General features: G+C 43.8%; 1 protein-coding gene across 2 annotated transcripts in view; it reads right to left on the bottom strand.

Moving 5' to 3' along the window:
* Window positions 1-3691: 3691 nt before the first annotated feature.
* The window catches only part of gtf2e1 (general transcription factor IIE, polypeptide 1, alpha), a 148159-nt gene continuing 127790 nt past the window's right edge, over window positions 3692-24060 (bottom strand). Inside the window, exons 3-5 of one of the 2 annotated variants that reach the window (XM_051926353.1) lie at window positions 16461-16662; window positions 6492-6730; window positions 3692-5360 (exon numbers count right to left, since the gene is read on the bottom strand). In XM_051926353.1, the coding sequence (XP_051782313.1) occupies window positions 4912-5360; window positions 6492-6730; window positions 16461-16662 (890 nt within the window). In that variant the 3' untranslated portion in view covers window positions 3692-4911. The remainder of the gene's footprint in view (window positions 5361-6491; window positions 6731-16460; window positions 16663-24060) is intronic. The other variant, XM_028799228.2, reaches the window with a different exon arrangement.

The raw sequence follows: 24060 nt of genomic DNA, 5'->3' as shown, positions 1-24060 counted from the left end.
TCTGTGTGACATGGTGTCAGATTTGGCTTTTTTTTTGTTTTTTTTGTGTTGTTCCAATGCACATAAAGGAAATAAACATGTGGATACCAAAACATTTGAAATTACAATAATTTTCGGGGAGAAATGGTGCATTTTCTGGGAAAATTCCAGGGGTGCCGATAATTTTGGCCATGATTGTAGAGTGAAAGGCACTATATAATAGATAGAGTGAAAGGCGTTATAGATATAGATACATAGATAGATAGATAGATATGAAAGGCGCTATATAGTAGATGTAAAGGTGCTATATAATAATAATACATTTTATTTACATAGCACCCTTCCCATGCTGAAGGTGCTTAATAGATAGATATGAAAGGCACTATATAGAGTGAAAGGCGTGATAGATAGATAGATAGATAGATATGAAAGGCACTATATAATAGATACAGTGAAAGGTGCTATATAGTAGATATAAAGGTGCTATATAATAATAATAATAATAATAATACATTTTATTTATATAGCACCTTTCCCATGCTCAAGGTGCTTAATAGATAGATATGAAAGGCACTATATAGAGTGAAAGGCGTGATAGATAGATAGATATGAAAGGCAGTATATAATAGATACAGTGAAAGGTGCTATACAGTAGATGTAAAGGTGCTATATAATAACAACAATACATTTTATTTATATAGCACCTTTCCCATGCTCAAGGTGCATAATAGATAGATATGAAAGGCACTATATAATACATACAGTGAAAGGCGCTATATAGTAGATGTAAAGGTGCTATATAATAATAACAATACATTTTATTTATATAGCACCTTTCCCATGCTCAAGGTGCAAAATAGATAGATATGAAAGGTGCTATATAATAGATACAGTGAAAGGTGCTATATAGTAGATACAAAGGTGCTATAAAATAATAATAATACATTTTATTTATATAGCACCTTTCCCATGCTCAAGGTGTTTAATAGATAGATATGAAAGGCTCTATATAATAGATACAGTGAAAGGCATTATAGATAGATATGAAAGGCACTATATAATAGATACAGTGAAAGGTGCTATATAGTAGATATAAAGGTGCTATATAATAATAATAATAATACATTTTATTTATATAGCACCTTTCCCATGCTCAAGGCGCTTAATAGATAGATATGAAAGGCACTATATAGATAGATAGAGTGAAAGGCGCTATATAATAGACTAGCAGGAGTACCTGGCGTTGCCTGGGAATCTATGACCAGTGAATTTCCTAAATGAAAGAAACAGAACACAGAAATAGAACAAACAGTTTTCTGATTGCCATTTTATTGTCATCGGTAATATAAGTGGTCATTCCAGAGCCTGTAGATACACTTCATTTTTTGTTTTGCATTGTGGTGCGAAAATGAACAAATTGTGAGGACTGCCCACTCTAGAACATGCTATGTAGAGTTGTCCGTGTGAAAAGCATGGATTTTCCAAATTGATGCGTTTAACTTGCAGTGATTGCCCTTGACTCTTATTAATTGACATAGCAAAATCCAAACAAACAGGAAATTGTAGCCGTTTGAGATCAAAGGGTAAATCATTTGGAATCAGCAGAATTCTCGGTATGAAAACATCTTCGTGTCTTGCTCAACGTTCCAGACGTCCTTGAAATAGACTTTCTACATTTATGTCTTTTTTTCGGTGGCATGGTTATATTAGCGAAAAGCAGGACATTTATAATGCGTTACAAGGTATTACGTACGTAATAAGCACCACAGTGAGATGAATGTATGTTATTTACAATACGTCAGAAAGCGAACAAATAGCACCACAAATACGGAAAACCAGTCACACGCACTGAGTCATTCACGTTTTACATTCATACGACAGTTCCCCATCACCTGGTGGAAGCAGTCGGCCTTCTCATACTTGGACACTTCCGCCATCAGTTGGGAATTTAAAGAAACATCGGTAAAGAGCGATGCACAGGGACCAAACGTTAACGTCTGTTGCAATGTGAGGCCATCTTGTCGATGATAAGTATGGGGACGTGTGCCAAACGCTGTGTCGGTGAAAAGGTGCCCTGAGCTTCACCACGGACATTTTTCCCAACCAAATATACCCCATGACCTCCTCCTGGTCACAAAGGAGCCCCATGCCCAGTTTGGTGGCGATCGGACGCCCGGTGCAGATTTGTATGGCGGACAAACAAACATACATACACACATACATCAATTCTGCTTTATGTATTAAGATAAATAGATACAGTGAAAGGCACTATATAATAGATATATGTGAAATGCGCTATATAATAATAATAATAATACATTTTATTTATATAGCGCCTTTCCCATGCTCAAGGCGCTTAACAGATAAATATGAAATGATCTGTATAATAGATAGATAGATATGACGAGCACTAGATAAGCGTTTGTGTTCATTTTGCCGTCTCTATGAGTTTGTGTCTCTTGCTAATAAATCACTCTGACGGAGTCTGACTGCAGGGTCTCCGGTGGTCCACTTCAGATTGATCTCACAATGAGATGAGAAGCCCCGATGGCTAAAGCAGGAGTTGCCTGTGCGTCTAAGCAGTTCGTTGTATTTGTATTTTTTTTGGGGGGGGTGGTGGGGGTCTCCAACTGCTCAGTCAGAAAGCCCCATTTGTGGACAGAGGAGTCGATTGGATCTGACAGCCGCCCAAGGAAATGGAAGCCTAATTTATGAGAACTGCCAGCAGCTCTTGACAGAGGAACGCTGAAGTCCGCTTGCTCATGGCCGGTGGGTCCACTAAGTGACGGCCCACCAGTGCGACACAACTGACAGAGTGAAGTTTTGGGCTAAAGGGAGTCAAATCTGAGTAACCTGGGTGGTTTCCCTCACGACTGGTGCCAGCAGCCTGGCTCATTGAGTCCAGTCTGCTGCCCCCTTGTGATTGATTGGCAGACCCCCGTGAGACTAATGAGGGGCAGCACTGGGACTGCATGGTGGTCCCAGCACAGCCTAATTAACTTGGGGTTTACAGGAAGCTGAACAAAGGCAGGTGCAGATCGGCCCTTTAAATAAATGTGACGAGGACAGAGAGGGCTGGCATGAGGGTGCGAATGGAGAGCCACGTGGCCACCAAAATGGCAGGAACTAAGAAAAGAATGAGTGGGCAGAAGGGCACTGAGGTGGCAATGAAACATGCAGTAAATTGTGGCCCCTCTCATCTTATGATGATATTGAGGGCAGCGGGTGGTGCCAGTGCCATGAAGGGGCTGCCCGCGGTGCGTTTGTGAGCGCAGGAGTTCTCAGCCCTCTCGTTTTTGAAGTTTCACTCATTTGCCGCATCCCGAAGTTTGGCCATCGCTGATTTCTCCTCAGAATTTCAAATAACCCCCCGAGATCACCTGGAGGGACTTTGCCCTGTCCATGAGCTTTTTGGGACTGCCATGCCATTACACCACACACTCACATGGGCTTTGCTTTCTTTGGGTGGGTTGTTTTTTTTTTTTTTTAATGTTAGATTCTATATATATATATATATATATATATATATATATATATATATATATATATAGAGAGAGAGAGAGAGAGAGAGAGAGAGAGAGAGAGATGTGCATTCTTCTTTGTGTTTACGTGGATTAGGCCTCGGTTATCTCCCTTGTATTTTGTGGATGGTTCCTCAAGGGGCGGGGCCACCTGCCAATCACAGCCCTCCACCCCATTTAAGGGAGGCCCTTCCATAGTTTCTTGTGATTTCTGCGCTTCTGGTATTCCAACGCTGTGCTCTGTTTTCCCCCTACGTCTGTTTTTACGACTTTCGGACCTCAGCTCTGTTTTTGGACTCCGCATTGGGACTTTGCCGCGATTGAGTTGCCTTTTCAGGCCATCCCTGTGAGCTCTTTGGAGCTTCACGTATCGAAAAGCCTTTGATAAGTAAACCTTTTACTTTTGGTGCTTTGCGTGTCTAGCCAGGGTTTTGATGGTATTTTCCCCCTCTAGTGTCGACTGACAGACAGACAGGCAGAAATGGTGATGACAGCACATGCTCACTGAATTAAATACGAATGCACCTAAAAAAGTAATAACTTATACAGGGACCGTGGTTACAGTTTAAAGGAGAATAGTTTTTATTACTTGATTTTATTATTTAAAAAATATATATTTGCATTTCTAGAAATGTGAATAAAAAATTTAAATTCTACACACAAATAAAAGTCATGTGGTCAGAATGATGCCAGTAAAGTTAATTTGCACTGCGTCACCTGTGTGATAAATGAGGGCACGGGGTCCGAATCTGAGGAGTGGACGGCCGCGGTACGTCAGGTCACACTGTGTGTGTGTGTGTGTGTGTGTGAGTGCTGACTTCACACACGGTGTGTATTTGATATCCTCTATAGTTACACACACACAGCCCCTCTATAAGTGAGATCATAAAGCATATATAAATATTTATATCTACCGTATGAACGTCTTGGCACCGCCAGCGTCCTGCTCTGAGCACACAGCCTTCTGTAAGAGAAGCAGAGCACAAGTCACAAGACGTTGGCCATAAAGTCACACAAAGACCAGGGGGGCTGCCGCGGCCCCCAGATGTCGTCACTTGGCACGTCTCGATCCACGCAGTTTTAACCAAAAGGGAGAAAAACCTGCTTAGGATATAAAAAGAGGGGAAAAAAACATGCAAACGTAATCTCTTAAATAAAATCCTAATACTAGGCATCTGGGTCATGTTTTTAAAATGGCAAACAGCAGAATAAACAGATGATAAAACGCCTAAGCTGGTAACGAGTGCCCACTGGGTGGTCCCATTGCAGATCTGATCAAAGCTACCAGCACACGTGCTGCTCATATGGCTTATCCTAGAAACGCGAGTAGTAAAAAAAGGGGTAACAGTAAAAGTCCAAGGAGTTCTAAAAACACCAGAAACGGTCTTTTAAAAGGAGGCGCAGGTCCACCTCAGTCGTAAATGTCCTGGAACATCTTCTGTCCCATTTCGATGTACACTTCTTTTTCTTCAGGGCTCATCTGGCTGACAAGCTCGGGCCTTTGACTTACTACGCTATATGAATACGGTTGGCCAGCCACAAGGACGGTAGGATCATCGCCGACTTCCTCGAATTCGTCGTCGTCATCATCATCCATCTCGTTCCTCTGGTAGTGAGGCACCACCGATGGCTGCACTGGAGAATCTTCATCGGATTCGCTGGTGTCACTTTCTGAATCGCTGGGGTTGACGCTGAAGAGGGACGCCCCACCTGTCACGGCCGCCGTCCCTGCCGCTGCCGGAGCGGCAGCCGCACTCCTCTTCTCGTGAATCAGGAGGGCGCGCATCACCTCCTCGTTCTCGTCTTGCAATGCGCCTTTTCCATCTTCGGCATTGTGCAGACCCTCCATTCCCAAGCCTCCTGGAGGAAAAGACAATAATGTGACATAATATGACAGGCTGTACATTTACTACACATTTGGGTGGACGCCTCCAACGAACAGCTGAATACGTATACAATTGATATAATCAATACAGTGGCATGCAAAAGTCTGGGCACCCCTGGTCAAAGTCGGTGTCAACTGTCAATAGTGAAGTCAGCAGATGACGAACTGACCTCCAGGAGGCCTAAAGCTGAACAGGAAATGCTTTTCAGCATTTTAAACAGATCAGTGTATTCATTTCAAATCATACAACTGGGGAACCTTGCGCAGAACATCTGGGCACCCCAGGAGATCCAAGGTCTCCAATAACTTTTAACAAATCTCAGACCCTCATTAGCACCTTAGGGTTAGGACTTGTTCACCATCACCTTTAGGAAAGGCCCGGCGAGGCCAAGGGTCAAAGCTCGGACTCCTCAGACCAACAATCTGGTCATCTCTCACATTAAAGGAACTCAGTGTCCTAAAAAAGAAGAGTCTGCTCTGCCCTTTCTGCTGTAGTTCCTCTGTGTTCTGAGACCAGTCCAATCTGTTATTGATGTGGACTTGTAGGACTGCACCACCTCAACATCCACTACTGAATACTGATCAGACATGGAGGCTCTTTGGTGCGGTGAAAGTCAATAAGCAGTTCCTTAGTTTTGGTGATGCTCAGTTAACCCTGACTCCTCTCCTTTGTCTCATCCCCCTTACCAACACCCTCCATCAGTGCAGAATCAGCTGAGAATGTCTGCCAGTGACCTGAGTGTCCTGTAGTCGGAGCGCACAGAGGGTCATGGACATTTGGAGGCAAAGAGTCAAGTCCTCCCAATAGAAGAGGGTCATGAAGCAGGGGTGGGCAGTGGGTCATGTAAACTTGGAGGCAGGGGGTCGCCTTTCTAGAAAGGTTTGTATCCATTTCAAGATAAGTAAAGACCTAAGAGGAGGACCCTAAATCACACCAATGTCACTTTGTGCACAGCTGCCCCCCGAATGGCCAGGGAGCTGTCAGTCAAAGATTCAGTAAAATTCTAATCTGCCGCCGAGCCCGGCGCATGTTTGACTCTTCCTCATTTACACAATAAATCTCCAGACACAGAGACATGTGGAAGCCCCCGCCACCCCCCTCTTACCATCCTTCATGTCTTCCGACTCCCGGTAAGCCCCCTGTACGGTGCTCTCTGTTAACCAGATAGGCCTCTCTTTCGGAGCTTTCCCATCATTGGTTAAATGCCTCTGATCCTCCTCTCCCATGTTAATGATGACGTCTTGAGTGTAGAAGCCGTCGTAAACAGAACTCTTGCTCGCCCAGTTCTCCTTATGTGGTCCTGCTGGTAACGTCCCACCTGCTGCAGCGGCGGCCCTGTCCCTGCTGGAAAACGACAGATGGAAACACAAGAAACGTTAAGACGTCTTGATAACCACGGAGCTTATTATGAACTTGTGGCACTACAGGCGCTCCCTCCTGCTTTCTCCACACAAATGGCTCTCACAGCCTTGGATTCTGTCGAGATTCTCTAAACTACGAGGGAAGTTCAGAAGGTTTCTTCACTTTTTTAAACTCTTATTTATTAAGGACATCACTTTTCTACAGCGTCCCCTTCATCTGCGATACAATTTTCCCAGCATCGTACCAACTTTTTAATGCCCAATTACTCCTCCTCTCACCCGCCATTCACCATTTCCAACAAAAATATAAAAGTGCTGAAACGTTATGAACAACCCTCGTATGAAAAAATGTCGACAGGATTTTTTAAAGCCCCCCCCTTTCTACGATTACAGGACGTCCTCTTTTTGGGTCTGTCTCTATGATGGATGAAGATGACCTCAGTCCTCCTCAGGTTGTGCCAGGTAGGCTGGACGTCAACTCTGAGGCGAGGGCCGAGTGGGCCACTTGAGGACGTTCTTCTTCTTCTTCATGTTAGGTTACTCCATTGCTGCTCTGGCTGATAGTCCTGTCTCCCTGGCTTTCTGTCAGAGAGCAGATGTTAACTGTGTGTGCCAGAACAACAACATGGTGATGGTGCCTCCTGGCTGACTCCTCACATGCAAGGCTGGGCAAAGATCTCAGACACGTGTGGAAAAAGAAAATGGCGTAAAGTAGGAACACATTCACAGTCAATAATCATGAAAGTGCAGTAACAAGAAAAACAAAATTCAATGATCTCCGTCCATATCTGGAGGTCCTTGCCTGGGCTTTGTTCTCACTTGTAACTCCAGACTGGCATTGATGATGTGGAGATCAGGGCTCTGTGGCAGCCATGCCATCCAATGCAGCTTTTCCTGTTCCTCTTGGGATGATTTTGACTTTGTGTTTGGGGCCAACCAGATGCCTCCCTGATGCATGATGGGTAAGAAACTGCCTGTATGGTAAAGGGGGCTACCAATGTTGATCAAATAACCCCCTCTGTTTACAAGGATGAAACTCATTCACCCATGGGCCATTCTCCAGCCCTTCAGTGGACTGCAGACAAACATTTGGACTCATCGGTCCAAAAGCAGCTGCTGCCATTTGTCTGCACCCCCCGTCCGTCCTCATGTTTTTGTCTTTAGGCTTTATTGTCACCTCTGAGGAGTGGCGTTTTGGTTGTAAACCACTTCAGACTACTGATGGGTGTCCCAGAGTCTCGTGTTTTTTGCCAGCTTTTTCACACTAATGGCGATGCTGGACATCCTCTGATTTCAAAGGGAAGAAAGCCTGACGCATTTCTTGTGGGTGGTGGCCGACCACGCTGTTCTCCTTCTGGTCCTCAGCACATCATTTGTGATTGGGTGAGGATCTTGATGACGCAGGACGAGGCCCCTGGTGTCCTGCTGCTATGCCACAGTGTACAGAAACTGGCACACTGACAGCCACCTGTACCCAGCAGGGGACGCTAGCTCCCTTGTTGGAATGAGTTATGTTGTGAATGTGGCGTGTAACACAACTCGAAACTATCCATCCATCCATCCATTTTCCAACCTTCTGAATCCGAACACAGGGTCACGGGGGTCTGCTGGAGCCAATCCCAGCCAACACAGGGCACAAGGCAGGGACCAATCCCGGGCAGGGTGCCAACCCACCGCAGGACACACACAAACACACCCACACACCAAGCACACACTAGGGCCAATTTAGAATCGCCAATCCACCTAACCTGCATGTCTTTGGAATGTGGAACTATACAGATATAATATAAAAAGGCGACACCCCTCCCTTAGTGATACAACAGTAAGAAATCACATAGGAGAAATACTTTAATGATGGTTTACACTGCATATCATGACAAGAACCCAGTTCAGGAGTGGGGGCTCGGTGTATAGAATCTGCCATTTTCATTGCTGCGTTGGAATGATTTTCCGAATTGGATGACGTTATTTCCCATTCGTCTGTTGGCGTCAACAGTGTGCTGGGGCAACGTGCCAAGGCTTTATACTCTTTCTTCATGTTCAGGCCCCCAATTCGGTGAATCCTGCCATTCCAAACAAGGCACAGAGGATTCAGTTTCATGCTGACTTTGACACACAGAAATGCCCGTTACGCAGTTGTCCCTGTCTTGTCTTCTAATGCTTGCCTAGCAGTTCTTATATGGTGAACTCCAGTGTGCTAAATCTGGCTTTGTGTTAGCTGTACATGTGAGTAGAAAGAAAAATGGATTTATAAAATATTTTTGTACACAGCACAGTGACATATTAAACTTATATACTTACTAGCAAAATACCCGCGCTTCGCAGCGGAGAAGTAGTGTGTTAAAGAGGTAATGAAAAAAAAAGGAAACATTTTAAAAATAACGTAACATGATTGTCAATGTAATTGTGTTGTCATTGTTATGAGTGTTGCTGTCTTTTATATATATAATATACACACACACACATATAAACATATATATACATATACATATACACATATATATACATATCTACATATATATATATATATATATATATATATATATATATATATATATATATATATACATATACACATCCACATATCAACATATATATATACACATATATACACACACACACGCTTTATGGGTGATGATTGTTTTACTCTTTTTATGTTTATTTTATTTTATTGTAGAATCAACTCCTATCTGCGCACACCAGGGCGGCCGTGGGCGGATGCGTATGGTGTATTCACTCCATGTTATCGTGCATTGCGCTGTCAGTGTTATTTTGATAAAAGAATTTGAACAACATATAAGAAGCATATAAATTATTAAACAGTAAAACATTAACATTTAAGAAGTAAAGTTACATTGAGTACTACTGCAGTGCCTTCGGGTATACCTCATTTTTTGTTTGCCCATTACATGCTTAAATGTATACATTTTTTGGTGTACCTACCCGAGAACACGCGACATATAACCGAGCGTGGGAGAAGCATGGATTTTAAACACGCGTTGAGTTCATCTGCTGGTCTCCCTCGTGGAATAACTGGTAATGTTTCACTAAAATCTACAGCGAGTAAAACGACATTACCTCCTATTTTTTTTTTTACGATCTCTGAGATGTTGCTTTTTTCGGTTCAAGGATTCATAAGCTCTTTTATGTTGTATGGTGTACTTATCCCAAACCATCATCTTTGAATGTTGCAAGACTTTCGCCTTGTATGTAGATCGGGGTAATTACATTCATTGCATTCCTAGTCTGAATCACAATCTGATTGTATGGGTGGTTACCTGGCACTGTAGGGTTGCCACCCGTCCTTTAAAATACGGAATCGTGCCGCGTTTGAGAATGAAATTGCGCGTCCCGTTTTGAATCAATACTGGACGGGATTTATCCCGTATTTTTTTTATCATTTTTTTTTTAAAGCAGCGTCTCATGCAAATCATCCCACACGCATTTTATGAAGATGCCTCCTTTCCTACTTTGGATTGGGTAATACTTGATGTCATCGTTAGTTTGATTGGTGTTTTTAACTGTCCAGTGAGGAGGGCGTGTCTTTTAAGTACAGTCTGCAAAGTGTTGGCACTGAGATGTGGCGTCAGCGCCATAGTTGAAGCCCCTAACGTTGCGGTCAGCAAGTCGGCTAACATCCGCCATGTGCCGTCTTTCAGTTGCGAGAAGCAGATCATAGAATGGTTGAAACTGTTGCCCCTAACGTTGCGCCACGGCGTGTGGTTCGTTTATACCTCGTGTCTTCTCATTAAACTTTTATCTGGCGAATATGTTATTGCAATCCGCAGCGGGAGCGTTTCTATAAACTTAATTGAAACTTACGTTTTACACCGTGCTTTGTTTCCCTTATGAACATGCTTGTATGCTTAACTCGCTCCGTTCTCAATTGTTTAATTAATTTTTTGCTCTTCGCTGTTTGCGGCTCTTCCTCCATTTCCCCCTACTTCGTTCTTTTATCTCGCGAATATGTTATTACAATCCTTAACGGGAGCGTTTCAATAAACTGATTGAAAATAATTTTGCATTTACCTTTTTAGTAAAAGGCGACCTTTTAAGCCTGAGAAATCACCCCGTAAATGCACACGTTTAATTGGACATGTGTTAATATGTATGGTTACACAGTATTAAAAGACAGTGAACAACGTCAGTTACCTTTCTTCCCGCGTTTGATAAAAGGTGAGCTTTTAAGCCTGAGAAATCACTCCGTAAATGCACACGTTTAATTGCACATGTGTTAATATGTATGCTTACACAGTATTAAAAGACAGTCAAAAATTAACGTCATTTACCTTCGTTCCCGCGTGTGACTCGTGCTGTAAATGTCTTCCTTGTTTTTAGTTCACGTGATTACGTAGGAGGCGTGATGACGCGATACGTGACTCCGCCTCCTCCATTACAGTGTATGGACAAAAAATATGTTCCAGTTATGACCATTACGCTTTGAATTTCGAAATGAAACCTGCCTAACTTTTGTAAGTAAGCTGTAAGGAATGAGCCTGCCAAATTTCAGCCTTCCACCTACACGGGAAGTTGGAGAATTAGTGATGAGTGAGTCAGTGAGTCAGTCAGTGAGGGCTTTGCCTTTTATTATTATAGATTACAGTCCACCTCACCCCTTCTTATGCATGGATGTCCCTTGCCCAGTTTTCTGTTTCAGCTCATCACGTTGGTTCAGACCTACACTTGACGTGATGGATCACCAGTACCTTCGTCAAGGTACTGGTGTACACCGATAAAGGGCTCACATTCCTAAACTGGACTGAACTCTTTTTTTCCCAAAAAGTTCAGCACAGAGAGCAATAGTTTCACACATAAATCAACATAAAACGTCTTGCTGTTCGGTGTCTCTGGCGGCAGCAGCTGCGTGCGCGTGGGTTTTCAATGGTCAGCAGGAATGACTCACTTGCATCAGAAATGGAGTCCGATTCTACAATAATATGCAAAACGTCATCCACGGCGTACTGAGCTATCATTCGCTTTGACCTCTCATCTGATGTCGACGCCATTTGAAGGGCTGTTTACTCCTTGCGAGTCATGCACAGTCAGGAAATCTCGGTCAAAGCAGCGAAGCTAACTTTCCTTCTAGCAAAGAGACTCAAAGTAAAACGCAACAGCGAGTTTTGACTCCATTTACAGCTGACTACCGTCTTCTACCCCTGAATTTCGACCAAAGTTGACATCCACCCTGAAGGAGTTAAAGAGCTTCTTCCTTTAAGGACATTGAAAGATCTTCTTGTGCTGCTTCACCTTCTGTGAAATGGAAGTCTGCGCTCTTTTCCATTGACAGGTGTTCCTCTGCTGAATGGAAAGTCACCATGTGTGCATCTCATAATCTCACTAATGGCAATCAGACTGTTTAGTTCCTGTACCAGCCACACGTTTGTTTGAAGGGATCTGCAAAGCCACCAAGCAAAAGACTTTGGACAAGGCATGTATATAGAAAAGTTAAGGAATATACTTTCAAGTTTTATAAGAGGAGCTCAAGGGAATGAGGATATGCATAATTTACTACCAATGATGTTAAATTGTAAACTGAAAGGGAATACAACATCCCATAGTGCAGTTGGGGAGGATAAAAGATAGTGTACAAATGATGCAATAATACTGGTAAAGAACAATTATTAATAATCATAGCAATAGATCTGGAATAGCATCTGGTTTGTCTTATAACTATTGTAACTCATTTAAAGGGATCGGACACCAAAGGGTGGGCACATATATCAATATACTGTAGTTAGAAAAGTTATAAGTGCCAAAGGATAGTAAAGTCCACCAAGGTGCTCTATAGATTTATACTGTAACTAGACATTTAGCCCGTTACAATAACAGGCGCTAGAACAGTAGTGCATAAACATTAGTAGGAACAGTCTATATTAAATGGCAAGGGACTTTGACCTCATTCTTTTTGTTGGTCGTATTTTTCTTTCTTTCAGCCTTTCTTTTGTTGATGTTTACTTGCTGAGCTGACCGTTCTTCGTGGGCTGCCGCCGTGTATTGTGTGTCTTTAATTTTCTGTGACAGTAATACCGTCTTGTATGTCCGCTGGCTTGTACGTCCGTAATATACCTTTAATTTTCTCTGGCGGTAATACAGGCGTGCGCGTCGGTAACATGCCTTTAATCTCCTCTGACAGTAGTACTGGCTTGTATGTGGCTGTAATATGCGTCACTGTATTGTGTACCTTTAATTTCCTCTCGCAGTAATACTGGTTTGTATTTCCGTAAAACGTCTGTAACTTTCTCTGACAGTAATATCGCGCATCGCACCGTGCCCCGCGCATGCGCACTTCACCAGAAGACACACACACACGGACACCTGGACGCACACAGGGATTTTATTAAAGAGGATCTGAGGCTATGGTACCCACTGCACGGGCCCAGTGATGTAAGTAATGAAAGACAACAGGAGATCTCCACCTACACCACTGGTGGGATTTAGTGATCACTGTTTAGTAAGACCATGTTAAATGTAATTGTTCGTCCAATTGTATTGTTACTTATCATTGTTATCAATTTTACTATTGTAAATATTTATTTAGGCTTGTATATGAAACAGGAGCTGCATCAGCACTACACCCCACATTTCCAAAAAAGTTCTTAAGGAGCTGTTTACACTCAGAGGGAGGGGATCAAGTACCTTTTGGTTTGTGGACAAGACCCTCAGGGATTGTTTTGTCACAGACACAGTGACAAAGGGTGGACTATATAAGTACAGTGCATCCGGAAAGTATTCACAGCACATCACTTTTTCCACATTTTGTTATCTTACAGCCTTATTCCAAAATGGATTAAATTCATTTTTTTCCTCAGAATTCTACACACAACACCCCATAATGACAACGTGAAAAAAGTTTACTTGAGATTTTTGCAAATTTATTAAAAATAAAAAAACTGAGAAAGCACATGTCTATAAGTATTCACAGCCTTTGCCATGAAGCTCCAAATTGAGCTCAGGTGCCTCCTGTTTCCCCTGATCATCCTTGAGATGTTTCTGCAGCTTCATTGGAGTCCACTTGTGTTAAATTCAGTTGACTGGACATGATTTAGAAAGGCACACACCTGTCTATAGAAGGTCCCACAGTTGACAGTTCATGTCAGAGCACAAACCAAGCATGAAGTCAAAGGAATTGTCTGTAGACCTCCGAGACAGGATTGTCTCGAAGCACAAATCTGGGGAAGGTTACAGAAACATTTCTGCTGCTTTGAAGGTCCCAATGAGCACAGTGGCCTCCATCATCCATAAGTGGAAGAAGTTTGAAACCACCAGGACTCTTCCTAGAGCTGGCCGGCCATCTAAACTGAGCGATCGGGGGAGAAGGGCCTTAGTCAGGGAGGTGACCTCACTCTGTCAGAGCTCCAGAGGTCCTCTGTGGAGAGAGAAGAACCTTCCAGAAGGACAATCATCTCTGCAGCAATCCACCAATCAGGCCTGTATGGTAGAGTGGCCAGACGGAAGCCACTCCTTAGTAAAAGGCACATGGTAGCCCGCCTGGAGTTTGCCAAAAGGCACTTGAAGGACTCTCAGACCATGAGAAAGAAAATTCTCTGGTCTGATGAGACAAAGATTGAACTCTTTGGTGTGAATGCCAGGCGTCACGTTTGGAAGAAACCTGGCACCATCCCTACAGTGAAGCATGGTGGTGGCAGCATCATGCTGTGGGGATGTTTCTCAGCGGCAGGGACTGGGAGACTAGTCAGGATAAAGGGAAAGATGACTGCAGCAATGTACAGAGACATCCTGGATGAAAACCTGCTCCAGAGCGCTCTTGACCTCAGACTGGGGCGACGGTTCATCTTTCAGCAGGACAACGACACTAAGCACACAGCCAAGATATCAAAGGAGTGGCTTCAGGACAACTCTGTGAATGTCCTTGAGTGGCCCAGCCAGAGCCCAGACTTGAATCCGATTGAACATCTCTGGAGAGATCTTAAAATGGCTGTGCACCGACGCTTCCCATCCAACCTGATGGAGCTTGAGAGGTGCTGCAAAGAGGAATGGGCCAAACCGGCCAAGGATAGGTGTGCCAAGCTTGTGGCATCATATTCAAAAAGACTTGAGGCTGGAATTGCTGCCAAAGGGGCATCGACAAAGTATTGAGCAAAGGCTGTGAATACTTATGGACATGGGATTTTTCAGTTTTTTTATTTTTAATAAATTTGCAAAAATCTCAAGTAAACTTTTTTCATGTTGTCATTATGGGGTGTTGTCCATTTTGGAATAAGGCTGTAACATAACAAAATGTGGAAAAAGTGATGCGCTGTGAGTACTTTCCAGATGCACCGTATATAAGTTTAATATGTCACTGTGCTCTGTGCAAAAATATTCTATAAATCCACTTTTCTTTCTACTCACATACTGTATACAGCTAACACAAAGCCAGATTTAGCACACAGGAGTTCATCGTATAAGAACTGCTAGGCAAGCATTAAAAAACAAGACGGTTAGGGACAACTGCGTAACGGGCATTTCTGTGTGTCAAAGTCAGCATGAAACTGAACCCTCTGCGCCTTGTTTGGAATGGCATGAATCGCCGAAGAGGGGAGTATAAAGCTTGGGAACATTGCCCGGCACACCTTTGAAGTCGACGGACGGATGGGAGATACCGTCATCTGATCTGGAAAATCCTTCCAACGTAGTGACGAAAATGGCAGACTCTACACATCAGGCTCCCGCTTCCCGAACTGGGTTTTTGTCATGGCTTCCTCGTCTGTTATGCAGCATAAACCGTCATTAAAGAAAGCTAAGTTATTTCTCCTATGTGATTTCTTACCGCCGTATCGTCTTTTTATATTATTACTATATAGTTTTGGGTTATGTAACATGCCACAATTACAGAAGAACTCATTCCAACAAGGGAGCTAGCACTCCCTGCTGGATACAACGGGTCAATGCTGAAGACACCGAGTGATGTCTATGACGGCCATCTTAAGCCCCTCTTCCTGTTCAGGGCACAAGTCTCCCCTCTCTGCCTCATCAGATGACAGCACTTTCTGCCTCGTCTTCATTTGATAAATTGTTACCTAACATGGCCATTGACATTTTTCTCATCTAGGGCCTGTTTCTTCATGAAAGCCCCTTTTGTGCCCTGCCTTGGCGACTGTTGAGCCACTAAATGTCACAGACTCGAGTGACAAGTGGCATTACAGCAAGTGGCCTCTCTCTGATCAGGGTGGGCTGACTTGGCAGTGTGTCTATGATTTCCCCTACTTCTGTATGGTGAGCTGTACTGAGCTCAGAGGTATTTTCGGTGCTTCTGGGGTGTTCTTGTCCCCTTTAGCAGGTCTGTGCTCTTCTATCGTTCCCTCTCTCTCTGCTCTTTTGTCTTCCTTTTGGTTTTGTCTCCACATTCATGTTGGACCTCGATGACGAAGGGTGCTTTCTGGCTCATCCTCATCAACAGAGTGAGTAACAAGGGATCACCAGGTGAAGACCACCAACCAATGGGGAGAGTGAGTCAGGTGATATGTGGTACTCAGCAAAGGGAGCCACCGATTTTTGCTGGAAATGTCACAATGCTGATTTTGTCCTGTAAGGTTTCCAATTTGTTTCTTTTCAGTTGTCATGAATTCCAGTGTTTTTGTCGATTAGCAGAACAAAAAAATAAACCTGTCTGTAAAAGTTGAGAATCAGAGACGATGAAAAGTGAAAATCGTTTAAGGAGCAAAAGGCCTTTTTTCAAGGCCCCGTTCGTGACTGCTTTATTTATCACTGACCTCTGCTTGAGTGCTGGAATCTCGGTGGGCTCAGGCTCCAGCAAGTCGTAAGACAGGTTGACGTCTTCAGTTTCTCGAAGGAGAGCGTAAATCGGTTCAATCTGCTCGTTAAACCTTGCGACAAGGGTCCTGGCGTCTTTTTTTGGCAAGGCAGACTCGTCTTCTTCTACTTCTGTCTGGCAAAATGTACACCGGAAGGTTCCTGCAATTGATAAAAGAAAATGATTAGATGTGCTGAATGGGGGTCGTACTCTGTGTAGGGGAACACAAACGGAATTGAACTGACCACCAGTGGACCACCGGGAGAAACAAGGAAGTGCTTCACAAAGAGCTGAGGCCTAAAACCAGTGCAGTGTGAAGCTAGAAAGGCGCTGGACTGTGAAACAAATGGGAAATAATAATAAAGTTAAACAGACACAGGGGGTGGCGCCGAAAGAGAATAAGGACCTCGTACCCGAACCGAAGCCCACTTCACAAATCAGAGTCGTTATGAAGAATAAGATGGCAAGGTTGAAGGAAGGTTAGGAAAGAAAGTTGCATCAGAGCACCGACTGAGGTTTGAAAAGAGCATCCGCCACCTCTCATCAAGTGACTCACCTATGACTCACGTTCAGCGCGTGTATCCAGCAGGGGGCGCACACTCCCCGTTAATGGGTTTATTAATGATTGTAGCACGTTCCTAAACAGAAACTCTCTCTATATACATAAAATCCAACATCTGTCTGTCTCTGTATGTCTGTCCGCTTTTCACGAGAGAACTTCTTGGATCATGGGTTTAGATTGGGTTTTTTTCTAGAATTTGCTTCAACATTCCAGTTGATTTTGCAACTTCTCTCATCGCGCGCGGCCCGCAGCCTCTCTCTTGGATTATTGTGAATATATCACTCCTGCAAGTGAACTCTGATACTTAGCACGATGAGAGAAGTCGCAAAATCAACTGGAATGGTCAAGTAAATTCTAGAAAAAAAAAATGTTAAAATCCGTGAAGTAGTTCTCTCATTCGCTAGCTAAGCCGATCTAAGATATGCCCCAAGGCTGGCGCGTGAGTGAGGAGGGGCCCGCCCGGCTCCCCCTCCCTTTGGCCCGCTACGTGTCTCTCGAATTCATGTGAATAAATTGGCGCTGCAAGCGAACTCTGATACTTAGTGTGATGTGAGAAGATGCAAAATCAACCGGACTGTTTGAGCAAATTCTAGAAAAAACAAACCCAATCTAAACTTGTGAAGTAATTCTCTCATGAAAAGTTGGACAGACAGGTGTTTGATTTTTCATATATATTACTAGCTATCCCCGTGGCTCCGCCCACATAATAGTGAAACAGGACAGCGAGGAGGGCTCTGCCCAGCCACCCACTCCTGACGTCACGCTTCCCCCTCCCCTTGGCCTGCAGCCTCTGTCCCAGATTTACACAAATATATCGCTCCAGCAAGTGAACTATGATTCATGGGGATAGCTAGTAATATATTTTAAACAATCAAACGTCTTTCTTTCTATCTGTCTGTTTTTCACAAGAGAACTACTTCACGGATTTAGATTTGTTTTTCTTCTAGAATTTGCTTGAACATTCCACGTTGATTTTGCAACTTCTGTCATCGCGCTAAGTATCATAGTTCGCTTGTGGCACCGATTTATTTACGTGAATCCGAGAGAGAGGGGCTGCGGGCCGAGGGGAGGCGGAGCCTCAGGAGTAGGAAGCTGGGCGGGGCCCTCGTCACTCACACGCCAGCCTCTGTTCAAGTCAGTCCACCTCTCACCACGTGTTGGAGTGCACCTTGCCTCTGCTCACCTAGCAGTACCTGTTTGTTTAGTGAGTTTCAGTTTGTCCTGTGTCACTACTACATGGAGGGAGCCATGAGGGACGGCTAGTATATCCCTATTTACAGACAGCACATACATATTATATATATATATACAAATACAAGTTCAAACATAACCCGTACCCCCCCCCCCCCACCCCACATTCCCTTTTTGCCCGAACTTTTTGGATAAAGTTTTCCATGTTAATTTGCAGTTAAAACCGGCACACTGGCACGTTCCCCCTCCACCATATAAAGGAGCGCTCTCACCGGATTGGAGACAAACTCTTTCCTGGATGCCGCAGCCCTTTCCTCACCCGGGTGTAATGCCATTAACGAGTCCCTCAAGTGGAAGACATGAGCGTCACAAATGACAGGCAGCGCCGTGCACACTGATGTCCTTTCCTGGTCAGCCAGCAGTCATTTTCACGAGCGCCCAAACCAATCCACACACACATGGGAGTTTCTGTGCCTTTCAGATGGCTCCCTCTTTAATCTCCTCTCTCAGCTCCTTCTCGTCTCTCTTTTTTATTTTTTTGAAGCCAATCCGCCCCCTTACGACACACCAGTGCATTTATACGAGGACCCACAGGCCTAGTTTGGCCCCCTTCTCCCCTTAAAATACTCCCTTATCTAGGACATAAGGGAACAAAGGGGGCAGAAACAGACACAGCGCATGTGATATGTAGCAACTGTTGCACCTTAGATAGATAGATAGATAGATAGATAGATAGATAGATAGATAGATAGATAGATAGATAGATAGATAGATAGATAGATAGATAGATAGATAGATAGATAACTTTATTAATCCCAAGGGGAAATTCCCATACTCCAACAGCAGCATACTGATAAAGAACAATATTAAAGAGTGATAACAATGCAGGTATACAGACAGACAATAACTTTGTATAATGTTAACGTTTACCACCCCGGGTGGAATTGAAGAGTCACATAGTGTGGTGGAGGAACGATCTCCTCAGTCTGTCAATGGACCAGGACGGTGACAGCAGTCTGTCACTGAAGCTGCTCCTCTGTCTGGAGATGATCCTGTTCAGTGGATGCAGTGGATTCTCCATGATTGACAGGAGTCTGCTCAGCGCCCGTCGCTCTGCCACAGATATCAAACTGTCCAGCTCCATGCCTACAATAGAGCCTGCCTTCCTCACCAGTTTGTCTAGGCGTGAGGCGTCCCTGTTCTTTATGCTGCCCACCACCATGTAGAAGAGGGCGCTCGCCACAACCGTCTGATAGAACATCTGCAGCATCTTTTTGCAGATGTTGAAGGACACCAGCCTTCTAAGGAAGTATAGCCGGCTCTGTCCTCTCTTGCACAGATCATCAGTATTGACAGTCCAGTGTAATTTATCATCCAGCTGCACTCCCAGGTATTTATAGGTCTGCACCCTCTGCACACAGTCACCTCTGATGATCACGGGGTCCATGAGGGGCCTGGTCCTCCTAAAATGAACGTGAATTGTACCTGGCAAGAAAAGCTGAAAATTCCACCGCTGACATCATTTGTCTTTGTTAAAATCCTCTTGGACATGCAGCACGATTAACAGCAAAACGTTGTGTTGCACACTCAGATCCATAAATCTGTGAGAGGTGAGAGCGTCACCCTGCCCTACACGACTCCACAACAACCACAGAATAAGTCAAATCGTTTAGACATGCACGCTGTCACTCAGAGTTCGGGTCTCGTTTTAGCTTTACGTGAAGTCGCGTGGTCATGAGGAGGGCCGGCCGGACCCAGAATGTACTAAGTGCAGGCCAGCAGGGGAGTACGGACTGGGGGGACAATTACGCTTGGGCACAGGACGGGACAGACAGGCCTAGTGGGAGTCCACCCTTACATACAGTAGGTCTCTAAATGTCTTACAAACGCTCACTGATTACTGAGTTTTCTAAGAGTGTTAGGACTTGGAGTCTCCTTCAAGGAATGGACATTGCAGCGGGGCTACATACTAATAGAATATTCTGTGTGTGTGCGGAGTGCGTTTTGTTTTCATCGCCCGGCTTACTGTCCATTTTGCGTGCGTCAGTGAATGTTGTCCCCATAAGTGCAGAGGGGAAGGATGATGGAGAGAGACCACAGCCCCAAGATGGAAATCACCTGTTTACACACCAGATACATCTGGGACATGTTACATTTAAAAAAGAGGAGCAAGAGGCGACAGGAGAGAGGCGGAGACAGAGAGGAAAAGAAAAGAAGACAAGACAATTCATCCATCCATCCATCCATCTACAAACTCGTTACTGCTATTTATTGCTTTATTCCACTGCCTGCTTTTTCATCTACTGATCATTCATCACGACAGCCACAGTCGAGAAACTCCGGGGTTGAAGTCATTCCAAACATTGCCAGGACGTTTACGGTGAGGTCGTTTTGTTGTCGGGAGGAAGCACCATATCACCACAACCAGTTTCAATACCGCTGGACTTTATTTTGGGACACATTTTCAACTGCTGTGTTTTTCAGATCTATGTTTGCATTTGTGAATTGTTTGGGGGCAAGGGAGGGTTTATTGTAAATATTTGTGTTATTATATATATTAATTAGTCACTGATGTTTTGGGGATAAGTGGTAATTTGAGCACCCATATTCATATTTATTTATCATGGAATGTTTGTGTGTCTTTCATTTCACAATATATCGGTGTTTAATTTGACATATCCCTTTACTGTCTCTGGTTATTTCGTTGTGTCGGGAAAATAAGACATCTTGTGAGGAGTACGGCTTGTTATTAGAGCAAGAAACCTCAGGTATTCCAAGTTATAATCTTGGTAGTGTAGTGGCCAGTCTGGGTAAGGGGTCGGCTGTTACGAAGTCTTCCAAATGCCCCACACGAAGGCAGACCCCCCCAGTAGCGGCTCGCCTGACTTCAGCTGGGCCCCTAAGGCTTCCAAACAGAGAACTAGCAAAACTACTTTAACCTGACCCAGGATATAAAAAAGAGCAGGGATAACCAGAAACCCTCAGCTTGTGTTAAAGGGCAAATGAAGAAGACAATGTCAAAGGTCAAGAGGTGCTTGTGCTAAAAAAACAGAAACATACAAAGAAAAGCTCAAAAGAGATAAAGGAGGCACAATGGAGTTGCTAATAAGGCAATCAAAGCAAACGAGTCTCAAACAAAATCCTAACCTCATAATAATTCTTTACATTAATATAGTGTTGTTTCTCGCTACTCAAAGTCCACCTGGATGACATGACAGCAGCCATTTTTGCACCAGTACACTCCCCACACCTGCGCTGTGCTGAGAGACAGTTAGCCAATTAGAGACAGGGGATGATTAGGGGGCCAGAATGACCAGGCCATGGTGGGCAGTTTAGCCAGAACATGGGGACACACCCCACTCTTTATAAAGGATGTCCAGGGATCTTTAATGACCGCAGAGAGACAGGACCTCATCTGAAGGATGGCGCCATTTTTACAGGACAATGTCCTCGTTACTGCACTGGGGCATTGGGATCCACATTCAGAAACTCAGGGCACGCGCCCCCTGCTGGCCTCATCAACACCTTTTCCAGTAGCAAACCCAAGCTTTTCCGTAGAATCTTTTAAAAAGAGCACAATAAATCAAGAAAGCACAACACTCACAGCAAACGGCACAAAAGAATGATTCCAAACTCCTGAGCCTTCTCGGCCAATATCACACAGTCTGGGGGGATTGGTCAGAAGCAGTGATGTCAGGGTGTCGCCGCCTCCTGGGACTCCGCCCACAAAGAACAAGGAACATAACATTTAAAAGGACAATACAGGTGCTGGTCATAAAATGAGAATATCAGGACAAAGTTGATTTATTTCAGTAATTCCATTCAAAAAGTGAAACTTGTATATTAGATTCATTCATTACACACAGGCTGATGTATTTCAAATGTTTATTTCTTTTAATGTTGATGATTATAACTGACAACTAATGAAAGTCCCAAATTCAGTATCTCGGAAAATTAGAATATCAATTAAGACCAATGCAAAAAAAGGATTTTTAGAAATGTTGGCCAACTGAAAGGTATGAACATGTACAGCACTCAATATTTAGTTGGGGCTCCTTTGGCCTGGATTACTGCAGCAATGCGGCGTGGCATGGAGTCGATCAGTCTGTGGCACTGCTCAGGTGTTATGAGAGCCCATGTTGCTCTGATAGTGGCCTTCAGCTCTTCTGAATTGTTGGGTCTGGCGTATTGCATCTTCCTCTTCACAATACCCCATAGATTTTCTATGGATTTAAGGTCAGGCGAGTTTGCTGGCCAATCAAGAACAGGGATACCATGGTCCTTAAACCAGGTACTGGTAGCTTTGGCACTGTGTGCAGGTGCCAGGTCCTGTTGGAAAATGAAATCTGCATCTCCATAAAGTTCGTCAGCAGCAGGAAGCATGAAGTGCTCTAAAACTTCCTGGTAGACGGCTGCGTTGACCTTGGACCTCAGAAAACACAATGGACCAACACCAGCAGATGACATGGCACCCCAAACCATCACTGACTGTGGAAACTTTACATTGGACCTCACGCAACGTGGATTCTGTGCCTCTCCTCTCTTCCTCCAGACTCTGGGACCTTGATTTCCAAAGGAAATGCAAAATTTACTTTCATCAGAGAACATAACTTTGGAGCACTCAGCAGCAGTCCAAAGGCGAGACGCTTCTGACGCTGTCTCTTGTTCAAGAGTGGCTTGACACAAGGAATGTGACAGCTGAAACCCATGTCTTGCATACGTCTGTGTGTGGTGGTTCTTGAAGCACTGACTCCAGCTGCAGTCCACTCTTTGTGAATCTCCCCCACATTTTTCAATGGGTTTTGTTTCACAATCCTCTCCAGGGTGCGGTTATCCTAATTGCTTGTCCACTTTTTTCTACCACATCTTGTCCTTCCCTTCGCCTCTCTATTAATGTGCTTGGACACAGAGCTCTGTGAACAGCCAGGCTCTTTAGCAATGACCTTTTGTGTCTTGCCCTCCTTGTGCAAGGTGTCAATGGTCGTCTTTTGGACAACTGTCAAGTCAGCAGTCTTCCCCATGATTGTGTAGCCTACAGAACTCGACTGAGAGACCATTTAAAGGCTTATACGTTAATTAGCTGATTACAGTGTGACACCAGGTGTCTTCAGTATTGAACCTTTTCACAATATTCTAATTTTCCAAGATACTGAATTTGGGACTTTCATTAGTTGTCAGTTATAATCATCAACATTAAACGAAATAAACATTTGAAATACATCAGTCTGTGTGTAATGAATGAATCTAATATACAAGTTTCACTTGTTGAATGGAATTACTGAAATAAATCAACTTTGTCATGATATTCTAATTTTATGACCAGTACCTGTATATGATTATAAAATTACACACAAAGTCAACATAAGGAAAATCAAGTCAGAATGAACCAAACAACAGCAAAACAAAATGCACGTAACTCTGAACAGACACATAACAAAAAGAAGAGGAAAAAAACCAAAATAAAAAATAGAGCAGCTCATTAAACACGACCAACTAGAGGTAAAGTGATAATGAATCCTGCAGCCACAAGGGGGCACCAGGACAGAGTGTGAGAGCCCCCGTTTTCAACAGACGCACATCTCGATCATTCAGTGCTGGGTGCCACACGCGACGTTATGAAAGAAAGCAGAAAGGTAGCTAAACTTTGCTCAGAAAAAGAAAATAAATTCAAACTGCGCACTGCGACAAGTAATAAAACACGCGCCGCAAATTTGCTTCATTTTCTGACTGAAGTAAAATATGAAAATAAATGAGTCTTATTATTGGGTCCCTATTATGAGACCCCCAGCCTAGGATATGATATCAG

This window comes from Erpetoichthys calabaricus, chromosome 4 (assembly GCF_900747795.2).
Source record: "Erpetoichthys calabaricus chromosome 4, fErpCal1.3, whole genome shotgun sequence".
NCBI classification, from domain to species: Eukaryota; Metazoa; Chordata; class Cladistia; order Polypteriformes; family Polypteridae; genus Erpetoichthys; species Erpetoichthys calabaricus.
This window is presented reverse-complemented; position numbering and strand designations above follow the sequence as displayed.